The sequence below is a fragment of the Haliaeetus albicilla genome, chromosome 8, assembly GCF_947461875.1.
Source record: "Haliaeetus albicilla chromosome 8, bHalAlb1.1, whole genome shotgun sequence".
Lineage (NCBI taxonomy): Eukaryota > Metazoa > Chordata > Aves > Accipitriformes > Accipitridae > Haliaeetus > Haliaeetus albicilla.
In genome coordinates this window covers 12,206,800-12,220,187 of record NC_091490.1, presented here as the reverse complement: position 1 = coordinate 12,220,187, position 13,388 = coordinate 12,206,800, and the positions used below count along the sequence as shown (strand labels likewise).

Below are 13,388 nucleotides of genomic sequence, written 5' to 3'. Positions count from 1 at the left end.
AACCCGCTGCCCCACCTCTCCCCGGCACCTCCTGTGGTGCGTCCCGCAAAGGGCTCCGGGCGCTTCCGGGCGCCTCTTGGCGGGAGCGGAAGTGGCTCTGCCCGGGTCCCTGTGTGGGTCGCACCGTCCCGGTGGCTGCGGAGCCGGCGCCGGTGGGTGAGCGCGGGACCGGCTCGGCTCGGCGCTGCTGCGTCCCCGCGGCGGCGCCTCGTCTCGCCCGTCCTCCCGCGGGCTTCCCGGGGCCCCGCCGCGGGGCTTCGGGCCGCGGGCTCGGCGTGCGTGGCCCCCGGGACCGGCCGGGTACCAAGGCCCCGTTGTTGGGCCTGGGGGGGATGGGGAGGCGGCTGCGGGGGGTGCGTATGTATATGTAGGTATATGTGTGTGTGTGTGTGTGTATATATATATATGCGTGTAGATATATGTGTGTGCGTATATATATGTACACATATGCGTGTTTGTGCGTGTATGGGATAGCCCCCGCGGGAGGTGGACGTTAACCCTGGCCCCCCTGGTTTCCCCACCCCGCCAGAGCTGGAGGGGACGGACAGGCCAGCGGCAGAGAAGGCCAGCAGGCAGGCGGAGAGATGGCGACGGGCGCAGACGTGCGGGACATCCTGGAGCTGGGCGGTGTAGAGTCGGAGAACACGGGCACCATCAACAAAAAGGATATCATCAACTCGGATAAGGTGAACTGTGATGCTCTAAGGGGCTGCTGCTTGTTTTCTAGGCGCTGACTGACCTTGCATGTGGTGTCTGGGGTGAATACTGGAAAAAAGATAGAATAAGGCATGTTCCTACTATAGTCCATTTATTTTGGGGCTTCCTAGGAGTATCTGGAGATGCCTGCAGGGCCCCGCTCCTGGGTTCCTGGATTCATAGTTAACTGTGCTGTGGCATTTGGGGTGGTATTTAAGCTGGAGCTGTGTAAGTGCCATCCTGGTGAGCTGAGCCTGGCCCCAGGACATTTTGAGCTGTCTCTAAAATTCCCGTTATGTGGAGTAAGTGTGAGGTGTGTTTACCATCTAGCCCCCAAGCAGATGGAAATAATACAATACAGTCCTGTTTTAGAAGGAAAAACCATCTGACTTGATTGAACGGTAAATGTCTTCAAACCATGGCAGCAGTCCCCATGTGGGGAAGGTGTGTGGCTGGGTTTTGGGAGAACTGGGATGTGTTGCCTGTGGGAATGTGGGCAAGTTGGTAAGCTCTGTTAAGGATGTATGCCATCATGTCCTGCGTTCTGTATTGTAATACACTACGGTATGTTGTTGCCTTCTGTTTTTTAAATTCGGGCAAGCTCTTGGCTGTCCCATGCTTTGCAAGGTGTTGGGAAGATCAATTCACAAGTAGTTTTGAGATGCGGAGGTGCTTGGAAATGAGCTGGGGGAGGTGAAATCCCCAGGAGCTGTCTGGTACAGAGATGGTCTGATTGGGAGTAAAGCTTGTGGATTTGTTTTAAAAAAAAAAACACCAAACCAAAACCAAACATATGCAACCACCCCATTCCTGAAAGTACTTCGTGACTGTCTTTGCCCCCACTGAAATGTTTGTCTCTGAAGAGAAGCACAGTGGTTTCATGACTGCCTTGCTGGGGATAGGACACATAGTATAATTGGCGTAATGGAAAACTGATGAGATTCAGTAATTTAAAGGGTGAAATGTTAAAATCATCAGTTATAGGCTGTGTTGGTGAATAGTGTGTCCGGTGAGCAGTTTGTTGGCTGGATTCAGCCTGCAATGTTGCGCTGCTGAATGTTTGGAGTTGCGAGTTCTTTGATTTAGATGCGTTTGTCTGTTAGCTAGCAGAGAGCTGAAGGAGTACTGGTGGCTGTCTGTCTCTCTTTTTGAGCAGAGAATAAGATGGGTTTCTCCTCAAATTTACAGTAGTGGAAAGAGAGAGGAAGGGAATATGCAGTGAGAGGTTTTGGGATAGGAGTGCAGGACGCCATTTGCAGCTGTGGTGAAACATTCTGAATTTCTACAAAGTACAGAAACTAAATCAAACCAAAGGTATCGCGTGGAGAGAGCAAAATTGCTAATAATAGCACAGCACTTGCTCAGGAAATAGATCTATTCTCAATTAGAAAAGTGTCCTGGTTTTGGCTGGGATAGAGTTAATCTTCTTTCTAGTAGCTGGTACAGTGTTATGTTTTGGATTCAGTATGAGAAGAATGTTGATAACACACTGATGTTTTCAGTTGTTGCTAAGTAATGTTTAGACTAAGTCAAGGATTTTTCAGCTTCTGATGCCCAGCCAGCAAGAAGGCTGGAGGGGCACAAGAAGTTGGGAGGGGACACAGCCAGGACAGCTGACCCAACGTGGCCAAAGGGGTATTGCGTATCATGTGATGTCATGCCCATTATCTAAACTGGCGGGAGTTTGCCTCGGGGCGGGAGGGGGGATCGCTGCTCAGGAACGAAGTCGGCATTGGTTGGTGAGTGGTGAGTAATTGCATTGTGCATCACTTGTTTTGTATATTCCAATCCTTTTATTATTATTGCCATTTTATTATTATTATTATCATCATCATCATTATTAGTTTCTTCCTTTCTCTTCTATTAAACTGTTCTTATCTCAACCCACGAGTTTTACCTTTTTCCTTCCGATTCTCTCTCCCATCCCACTGGGTTGGGAGAAAGTGAGTGAGTGGCTGCATGGTGCTTAGTTGCTGGCTGGGGTTAAACTATGACAAAAAGAAACGGATTGATGTCTTTAAATCACAAGAGAATCGTGAAGTACTTTCCAGTCCATTAGTGACTGAGAATGTTAAAATAAAAATTACTAGGCATAAAAACATGTAAATCAGCAGGACCAAGTAATTTGTTCTCAACTCCTAAAAGAGCTGGCTGAGCTGATCTCTGGCCTGCTGATATTAACTTTTAATAAATCTGGGAACTTTGGGGGAATTCCAGAAGCCTGTGTTCAAACAGGGTGTGTGGTGACCCATGGGTAACTGCCTTGGTTGGCCTTACATTGCTCCTGGGCAAAGTGACGGACACGTTAGGAGAAAGGTGTTTGATTAGGAGTGAAAAGGTGCTAATATAATGAATGTCTGTCATGAAGTTTTATGGAAAGTAGTTGTAGTCCAAGCTGATAGATTATTATTTTTTTAATGGGATTTTGAATTTGCTTGATAAAGGTGACTGTGGATTTAATACAATTTATGATACAGTGTTAGTTTTACTACTGCAAAATATTCTGATTTAAAAGTTGGTAGCAATATGGTAAACAAGTACTTAAAAGCAGTGACATGGCTAGTAGTAATAAAGATGGTACAGTTAGACCAAATGCTCTGGACCACTCGGTACACTAGGCCCACTTAAATAAAGTGTACCTTGTTAATGTGGCTGTTACTGTATCTACCTGAATCCAAAGCCGATTACTTTATAAACTTGTATATGTGATATGAAGTGGACTGTGTCTTAGAAACCATCAGTTCTGACAAGGTTTTAGGGGCCAGATTGAGTTGTCTACACTGAATTCCTAGTATGAAGAAACTATGTTAAAAAGAGTTACTTGCTGTAGAAATGGGAGAGCGGAGCTGGGAACGGGGGGTTTACTTTTGTAGGTGATACCGGTAGTTCTGATGTGGGGCTACTGCAAGGACTTGATCACAACTGGTAAAACTGAAGTTGCTGCAGAACAAAGTGACAAAAACTAAGAGAGGGTGGGAAGACATTTCTTACTATCTTCTCTAAAAGGTAGAGAATCACTTAATTAAATGCATTAATACCTTCACGTGAGGACCATGCTTACCTAGTAAAGAAACACTTAGTGCACCAGCCCCTGAAAATTACAGCCAGGTGTTCAGCTTAGAATTTAAGTGTGTGTTATCAGCAACAAGAAGTGTCTGAGTACTGGTGAGCGCTATCACTGAAAGTGGGCACATTTTGTCTGTCAGTGTCTTCCACCAGGAACAGGCACTTTCCTGGAGAAATTTGAGGTGTCTAAAACCAGGTAAAAGTGAAAACCATCACAGGGCACCAGGTTATGTAGTTTAATGTTCCTTGGGATTGCTACTTCTGAATCTAAAATGCAATTCTTTTGTTTCAGAAAAAATCCAAGAAATCTTCAGAGACATTGACATTTAAGAGGCCGGAGGGAATGCACCGAGAAGTTTATGCACTCCTCTACTCTGACAAAAAGTAAGAGCTCATGGTGCAGATTGTGGGGTAGCCTGGGCTTTTGGTGGCAGGGCAGCATCCTCTTGAAACCACAGACAGTCTCACTTCCCAGACTGATTTCCCTTTGTGCTTGGTCTGTGCTCGTGCCCTTCTCTCTTAGACAGTCATGGACCGTGACTGTCTTCTCTCTCCTAAATTTGAGGGGTTGGCGCTGTGTAGGAAATGAATTAGGTACAGGCACAATAGTCTAGGGCAGACAAGGCAGTGTTTTTACCCTTCTGTATCTAATTCTCTTTTATTCGCAACTGGGAATAGCACCTGCTTTTATTTCTGCAAAAAGAGTTCTACTGCAGCCTGTATTTAGCTTGTTATGGATTGTGCCCTTGCCTCAAAGGTCTTTTGCACAGTTTGCTTTCCAGATGGTTCTGTTCAAACCCATCCGTGCTGTGTATTCTGTCCTCTGATGCGGGAAGCATTGCAGTCTGGGAAGTGCAAAACCTGGAATAAAGCTTAAACTCAGATTTTCCCACCCTAAACATTGTGGTGGCAGATCCCACTCTTGAGTCTGAAATCTCTTTGGGTTTGTGCTGGGCTGCTTCTAGCTTCTTGTCAGCCAGTGCTTTTCTCTGCCACAGGGATGCACCTCCGCTGCTGCCAAGTGATACAACTCAGGGTTATCGAACAGTGAAAGCAAAACTGGGGTCAAAGAAAGTCCGTCCTTGGAAGTGGATGCCTTTTACCAACCCAGCGAGAAAAGATGGAGCAATGTTCTACCACTGGAGGAGAGCAGCAGAGGAAGGGAAGGACTACCCTTTTGCGAGGTTCAATAAAGTAAGTGGGAGCACTTTCAAACAAAAGTGTATAAATAGCAGCTGAAATATAAATATAAATATTTATATTTAGCATATAAATAGCACCCTTTGGTCAGCTGCTTGAACGTCCAGACAGGAGGTTGGTTCTTTCAACAAGTGAAGGCTGAGTTAGATTTGGCAACTGCATTTTAAATTGCAGCACGGCCTGCAGCCATGTGACCACAGACTATGATGTCTCCAGATCATTCGAGCTAAGTGGGCTGGCTCAGTATGTGGTCAGAGTTCGCTAGAGCCCCCTGTGTTTCAGGTGTGGAGTCATTGATTTGGTAAGGAGGCACTCTGCCATCTAATTCAGTTCCTAACCAACATCCTCCCCCTGATTACAGGCTCTGGATAGTAAAAGAGATTCTATTCCAAGTGAGACATTAAAGTCGTAAGTCTTGTTATTTTGCCCAGTATGAAAAAAATTGCTTGAGCTTCATGGCCAAAAAGCTGGCTTGCAGCCTCTTGGCCGGATTCCAGCACAGATGCTGAATTGCGTTGCGTTCCCTCTGAAATTGCTCCTGTGGTATCAGTGTGGTGCAGTACCCTGTTCTTTGCATCTTACATTAAATTGTCACAATGTGTTGTTGTAATCTCCTGCTGTCTTTTGTCCCAGATGTATCTGCTTTGAGTGGTTGGGGCTTTCATGTGTATGCACAAAGAAAACTACATCAAGATTTATACTTCAAAGACAGAACCTCCAAAGTTAGGAAGGAGCAGAGTTAGGGTACCTCCCTAATGTAATTCAACCCCCTTCATGATGCAAATCTAAAGGGGAAAAAAAAGTATGTGCTAACATGATTCCACAAAAGCTCTGCTTGCGTATAACTGTATACAACATTTTAAGTTTGTAACCCACAGAGCATCAGCTCTAACAAAGCCTGGCTTCCTGCAGAGTTAAGTGGTTGGTTGACCTTATATATAAGAAGGCTCAAGCTCTGACTGATGCTTTTCCTCTTGCTGGGACATTGGTAAGAGCCTCCTGTGGTATCTCTTCTCTGATGTCTAGGGTGGAAGTCTGAAGCATGACTCACTTAGTCAAGGCACCTACCTAGCTGTCTGAGTGAAACTTTGGGAGTGTAATTGTCTCTAAGACTCTACTGCTGTAACAGTTTTTGGCTGAGTTCAACTGAGTTTATCAGAGGGGGCCATACATGGGTGTTGTAATTACACGATTCTCGTTTCCTTAACTTTATCGTGTACTGTGAATTGACAGACAGAAGAGCCTTCAGCAAGACTGCAACCTTTAGATTAGTGGTGCAGACCTCTGCACATGCACAATTACATAATATTAGGAGCAAGTTGTTACCCTTGTGGATCTGTGGTTGAGAGGGTAGAAGGCAATGATGAGTAGTTTTGCAGATATTTGCTATGTCAGAGGAATTTTATTTACTTTTCCAGACTCTTCTGTAGGTTCCTTCTCACATACTTGATACTTGATACCTGTGCCTGAATCTCTCGCTCCCCTTGGCATGAGCCCATTTTCTTGTGTAGTCTGTCCTATTGGTCGCTCAAGCTCTTTAACCCGGCTCCTGCGTCACTGCTTAGTAGCTTTGCCTTTTCTCCGTGCTTCCAGTCTCCAAACAAAATCCCTCCTCTTCATTGTGAGATCCAAAATGTAAACTTAGGTTTCACGGTGTACACTGAGCCTTGATCCAGGGTGTGAAATAGGAATATAAAAGCAGCTTCACTGGTGTCAGAGCAAAGGCCTCTCTCAGCCGATATTCTGTTTCTGGCTACCATTGGTAAAGGCTTTGAGAAAGAGCATGAGAATGGGGCAAATACAGAGCTTTTTTCCTCGCTTCTGGTGGTCTTTGGCTTAAGGATTTCTTAACTTGGAATTTGTGTTTAATAATTCTTGCTAGGTATGTTCAGGGCAGAAAGCTGCTTTGTGAATATCCCATGGTAATGAGTTTTTCAGGTTAATTTTGTATGGTGCGCAAAGGTGCTTTCTTCTGTTCGTTTTAAACTGCCTTGGGGTTTCATTTGGTGTCTCTGAGATCTTGTGTTACATGATGTAGCAAGCTGTCCTTCCTATGTACTGTGTTTTCTGTAACTTGACATACATCTGCCCTTCTGTGCCCTGTCTCACCCTTGTTGTTCTCAGATATCCTTTCTTTTGAAATGGGTGGACTAGGAGTGAGTGTTTCACTTATGGAAGCATGGTGGGTTTGTACATTGGCTGTGTTTCTCTTTATTTCCCTGATCATTTTTACTGTTCAGTTTGTCTTTTCACCACTACTAGGCATTGTGCTGATGTTTTCACAGAACTGTCTCATGGCTCCAGGATCTTTCCTGAGCAGTTTCAGCTAATTTAATGCCCATCATTGTGTGAGTTTATAGTGTGGAATGTAGGACTGAGAGGGGTTTTCTGGGCCATTGAATCCTCTTCTTGGCTCTTTCAGGTCCTGCACCATCCAGTCCCTTTCATAAACTGATGAAGTTCCTTTTGAAAAGCACTTGGATTTTCCTGCCCCCGTGCTTCCTTGGGAAGCTGTTCCAGACTGTCTCTGCTCCATTTCTCATTTCCAGGTTAAATTTTCCATGTTAAATTGGCATTTCTTTGCAAGCCAATTTCTTTGTCCTTATTTCGGTTGTTCTTTTCTTCCTGTGGGTATTCCTTTCATTCCATGTAGCATACTTGAAGCCTGCAGTCAGATTCCCTTTCAGACTTCATTTGCTAGGCTCCTTTCTCTTCCAGTCTGCTGTGGGAAGACAAGCTCGTCACCCCATTACTCATCCTCGTTCTTCTCTGTACTTGTTCCCATTTCAGTTCATCTTTCCTGAACAGGGGTCAGTAGAGTTGTAGTTGGTATTCCTGCCAAGGTCTTGTTGTGCAACTGAAACCCTGCCAGTTTCTGCTGGAAATCCCTCTCGGGGGGTCATATTTGCATTTTCATGGCCATGTTGCATTTGAACTTACAGTCATCCCGTGGTTGGGTCAAGCTTTCCACCTGATGAGTTCCCACCTTCTCACTTCTCTGCAGTTCTCACCTGCGCAGCCATGAGTGGGGCTGAGGAAGCGTTTTGGGGACTGCTCTTTGCTCTTATCCCGTTCTCTTCTCTGATCAGGCATCTGCCACCTTCCCTTCCACCCACTGCAGAGGGCCCTGCTGGCTCTTTTCATGTATGTATGCTACTCTAGAAAATATTTTTTTTTCATGATGTACATAGGACATCCTTACGTGTCTAGTAAGATGACTTTTCTCCTGATGGAAGTTGTACTTGAAGGTTGAGGTGCAGTGCATCCCCAAGAGATATGCTTCACCTTTAAAGCTTCTGTGTCTATGTGATGGAAGAAGGGTAGTAGACCTAAAAGAGGCTGCTATTTGGAGGCTCAGAAATGCTCCTCTGAGCTGTATGGAGTTCATGAGGATGACTTTTCTGGTGTAGGACTCAGGAGGGCGTAGAGGTGTTGAAGCATGTGCATTGCTCGAATGCACAAGATGTTTTCTTGTGGAGGCAGGACCTCCTCAGGCTGAGCGAAGTTTCACTACAGGAGTGGTGGGAGGTGGTAAGGGCGGAAAGCACAGGCTTGTTTTCATTTTTGCTTTACCATGCGCTAGGAATTCCCCTAATACAGTAAGTATTTTTACTGTTCCTTTAGTAGCCATGTGACACTTGTGTTCTGGATAGAGCCCTTGCAGAGCAGTTCCAGGGTGGGGACAGTGGTGTGGGTTTGGCCTTTTAGGCACCTGGGACACTCAGAGTTGGACTGTTGTTTGGCCCTGTGGCTCTGCTGGAGAAAGGGTGTATGAGGAAGGGAGGGATAAAGTTGTCTGCCAAGTTTATGGCCCTCAGTTGTACAGCACCCAGCCTTTCATATCTTCATGGCACTGTCTGCACCAAACATGAAAGAAGAGGGTTGTGTGTCAAAGCAGAAGGTGTGCTAAAGGCTAGGAAGTACTGCTCCTTGCCTTTCCTGTTCTTCCCGTACAAGTAAGCGTGTCCTAAGCCAAGTAAAGAGTCAACTGTCAGAACAGTTTATGTCAGGGTATTGGTGCTGCTATATGGGAGGAATGCAGGGAGGCTGGCTGAACCTTGTTTTCACTGTCATGCTAGCCTGATAATTTTGAAACCTATAGTCAGGATGTGGGTTGCTGACCTCTGCCTCTGTCAGCCACCTGAAATAGGTTTCAGCCTCCCAGGCAGTAGTTCCTTGTAGGCTCCCCAGAACGTCATGTTTGTGGCCCTGAGATCACACATTGCTCCTTATCAAGTCCTCTGCCTGCTCGTCATGTTTCCTACCAGGGCATGTTGCTCAGGGTCCTGGGAGTCCCCTTCCTGTCAGTGCACTGCTCTTGTTCTTGGCTCAAGTATCTCGGCCCTTACCAGCTGGCAGTGAGAAGGGCAGTGCTGCAAGAGAGCTACCATGTTTTTCTTTTCTCTGCATAGACAGTGCAGGTACCTGTCTACTCGGAGCAGGAATACCAGATGTATCTCCATGATGATGCGTGGACCAAAGCTGAGACAGACCACCTCTTTGACCTGGCTCGGCGTTTTGATCTGCGCTTTGTAGTGATTCATGACCGCTATGATCACCAGCAGTTCAAGGTGAGTCCCGGGGGCCAAGGTGCTGCTAGCAAACCGCTGCTACGGCACGTGCAGGGCTTGCTGCACTGCAAAGACCAAATTACCCTTTATATCAACTTAATTAGGGGAAAATAATGAATTATTGGCAGCAAGGAATATTGAATTTCCAGCACAGGGCATTGCTGCTTGCTTTGTTTGTAATTAAATCCACTGTGACTTGTGCTCATTCCCTGTTGTGTTTTATTAGAAAGTTAGAAGGTTTGCCCCTGCCAGGAGAGCAACTCATTGTTCCTTGAAGATAAAGCAGCTGGGGAGTTTATCTGAGCAGCATAAGTGTCCTGGATTCCAGTCTAGGCCCTGGGAGAAGGATCTGCTAAGGTCCCTGGGGACTGGGATTTTTCCCTGGTGCTGCTCCTCACTTGTGGTCTGACCAGCTGCAGGTTTCTGTCATCTCTGCTGTGAAGCAGGGACCATTAGTGGTCTGAAGATGCAACCCTGATGTCATGATCATAAATCTCCTGTAACTGCTGGTTCCATGCCTCCTGGTGGCATGGAGGAATGATGTGACTCTTACAGAACAGCTCCAAATGCTGGAACTTTTTGTTGCCCTCTGAAATGCTCATGTGAAGAGCCTGTGGCAAAGCGAAATAACAAGAGTCTGCCCAGCTGGGCCAGTCCAAACACCTCCAGTGCTTGGAGTGAGGGAACACAGGTCAGACTCCCTGTAACAATGGGCAATGAATTGTTGTAGCTGATACCTTCTTGGTTATGACTTGAATGGCCATTGTGTGGAGCAGCTCAGAGGAGGCCTCCTGTGCATTTGTCACAGATTCCTGTTGGCAGGTTTTCTCCTCTCGAGACAACTATCTTTGCATACTTTTATCTGGGAATGCTTCACTGCTGTATTGTCTCTAACCCTCGGCTGTATTGTTGGACACTGGTGGGTGTTTTTAAAGCAGTAGCTGTGAACCCATGACACTTGATTCCTGCAGTTCACTGAGAAACTCCCCCTTCCCTGTGGTTCCACCAGGACTGGCAAGGCTCCCTGCTGATCTTCCTCCCAGGCACTATGTCTTATACCAAAGCTGACATCCTTCAGCCAGTGGTTCCTAGCTGGCTACTGCGCAAGGTTTTGCTTGGTTCTTCCATAATGTTGTCCTCCTGTGATGTCTTCCACAGAAAAGATCAGTGGAGGACCTGAAGGAACGATATTATCACATCTGTGCCAAGCTGGCTAATATTCGTGCAGCTCCGGGCACAGACCTGAAAATCCCAGTCTTTGATGCTGGCCATGAGAGGCGAAGAAAGGAACAACTAGAAAGGCTGTACAATAGGACACCTGAGCAGGTAACTTGGGGAAGAGAGCATCACTGCTCCAAAAGATTTATGATAAGTTGAATCAGTAGGCGAGTGAAATAGACCAGAGGGTGGGAAAGGGAAAGAAAGACTGGACAAGAAAAGAGCAACACTTAAGTACTGCTTTTGTTGTTGAGTTCATGTCTTTCTAAGGGATACAAAAGGACAATAACTGAGAAACCTGATTATACAGGAGAGAGGGCTAGGTGAGCAGAGTTCTGGTCTCTGGTAACTGCTAACACCTTCTCTGTGACGCTTACTGTACTAGTCCTCTGAATAGAAAGAAATTCTCAGATCAGTGTCCTTATGAGTCCCCAAGTCCCATGGGCAGAGAATTATTTCCTTGAGAGTAAAAATCTTGCCAGAAAGCATCAAAGACTGTAAATCCGCATGTTTAGCTCTCCTCTTTGTTGAAGCTGTGTAACGGTCCCAGGGTTTAGAGGCTAAGGAACTGTGTGTTCCCCAAAGGCTGAGGGAGAACATCCTTTTCTGTTAGTAGTTCCCTCTAATGACAAGTTCATATGTGTAATGACTCTGCTTGTCCCTCCTGCGTTGACAGGTGTGCTGATACTAGGCATAGCTGCTCTAGGTTCTACATGCTATGTTTGAGGAGGGGAGCCAGCTTTTCACAACACTGCATTTGCAACTACAGTATATTTGGGCTCTTTTACCCTTCTATCTGTGCTCTTGGTCTCTTTGTCTGGAGGTGGGATTAATCATTTATGGATGCTGCTGAAAGGTGCATCATGGATGTTGTGATACGGTACCTGCCAGTTTGTAGACTGGCATTGCCATGGATGCAGGACAAGGCTATGAAGCATAATGTGCTCTGCAAATCCAAGATAGTAGGCAGAGGAGCTTAAAGTTATTCCCAGGCTGGCCCAGAGCAGAGCTGTTATCGGTAGATGGCCCCCTTGCCTTGCTATGCCTCCCCTGCTGCTCTGATTGCCTTTACGTGCTCTGGTCTGCAGGTGGCAGAAGAAGAATACCTCATCCAGGAGCTCCGCAAAATCGAAACCAGGAAGAAAGAGAGAGAAAAGAGAACCCAAGACCTGCAGAAGCTTATCACAGCTGCTGACACCACCACTGAGCAGAGACGTGCCGAGCGCAAGGCTCCCAAGAAGAAGCTGCCACAGAAGAAGGAGACAGAGAAGCCTGTAAACATGTCTTTTTTTTAATTATTATTATTTTTTTTCTTTTCTTTCCTCAGCTTATGCTGTGGCTGGGTAACATGTTTCCTTCAGCAATCCTACTGGGATCAGGCCCTCAGCTCTTCTGGGGGGAGTAGCTGCTGGCTGCCTTCTGGCAGATGCTTTTTCAGTTACATCTTTTGGAAGGCAGATTGGTCTAAGGCAGCCATTGTCAGAGTGCTCTGGTGTGCTTTCTGTCTCTCTCCTATTTGAAAAATGCTGGTTTAAGTCCTGTTTCCCTTTCCCTCCCTGAGAAATGGAATGAAATGATGCCAGCCATTCATGCCTTGTGGCAGGGAGAAGCATCCATCTCCCTGCTTCTCCCAAGTGGATGCTGGTACTGCTGTGCAGGGTTGTCCCACAAACCCATTGTCTTTCACCTGCCTTCTTTTTGCAGTCCAGGTTTCCCTTTCCTTCCCCACTCCTGGGTCCCAGCAGCATCTCCCCAAGCTCAATAGATGCCCCTCTCCAGATCCTCAGCTGTGATCAGAGCAGCCCTGCTGGGGGCCTCTTGTATTCTGGGAGCTATTGCTTCTTACTTCTCCCTGAGCTGAGCGAAAGTCTAAGGAGCCCAGAACACAGGTTTCAGTTCACATTTGATGTTACCTCAATTTCCCTTTCTGGAAAGAGGACAGCATGGACTGAACTAAATTCAGCACCTTCAGTAGGAAAGGGCTGTTACAAAATCTCAGATGTTTCCAGTGAGACCCTGGGAATTCCTGTCCCTGCACCTTGTGAACAGAGAGCACTTGTGTCATTGTCCTCCAAAAGGGTCTGTGCAGGGAGGGGAGAGAAGCAGTGAATGCTAGACAGTTACTGCTTGACGAAGTGTGCCTAACGGCCACCGCTTCCTTAAAACATTGTTTTGGGTCCCCCCCCGCCCCTCTATGTAATATCACTGGGCACTTTGTGCATTGAATTCCCTTGGGGGTTGATCTGGTAAGGCCAGGCGCGGCTGGCATATCTTCTTTTAAAGAAAGCTGCTTGTTGTTGTTGTTAATGAAAAAAGGGTGGTGATGGAGAATGGGGCTGGAAAGATGCTGAGGATGCCAAGGTGAGGGAGTCCAGCCCTAAATATTGCCTGTTGACTGGTGCCTGTCTGCAGGCATATAGTGGATAGGCACGCCAGGGTGGGCAGAGAAGCAGTTTCTGTTGTTGCACTAGCATCATTTCAACCATGACAGAGTCCATTAGGAGTCAATTACCAACTATAGCTGGGAAATGTTAAGAAAAAAATTGCATTTTAACTAAGAATTTGAATCGGGAGCTGCATCAGCATCATTTCAACAAAGGAAAATCATTTACCAAAGAGTCAATTGAGGTTGAAGCG

The 13,388-nt window shown here is 46.4% G+C and overlaps 1 protein-coding gene across 5 annotated transcripts in view; it reads left to right on the top strand.

The window, feature by feature from the left end:
• Nucleotides 1-13,388, top strand: part of DMAP1 (DNA methyltransferase 1 associated protein 1) — a 36,780-nt gene continuing 23,392 nt past the window's right edge. For 3 of the 5 annotated variants that reach the window (XM_069788899.1, XM_069788898.1, XM_069788895.1), the window contains exons 1-7: nt 1-152; nt 530-686; nt 4,055-4,146; nt 4,761-4,956; nt 9,375-9,533; nt 10,692-10,859; nt 11,840-12,025. In XM_069788899.1, coding sequence (XP_069645000.1) covers nt 585-686; nt 4,055-4,146; nt 4,761-4,956; nt 9,375-9,533; nt 10,692-10,859; nt 11,840-12,025 — 903 coding nt within the window. In that variant the 5' untranslated portion in view covers nt 1-152; nt 530-584. The other 2 variants (XM_069788896.1, XM_069788897.1) reach the window with 2 other exon arrangements.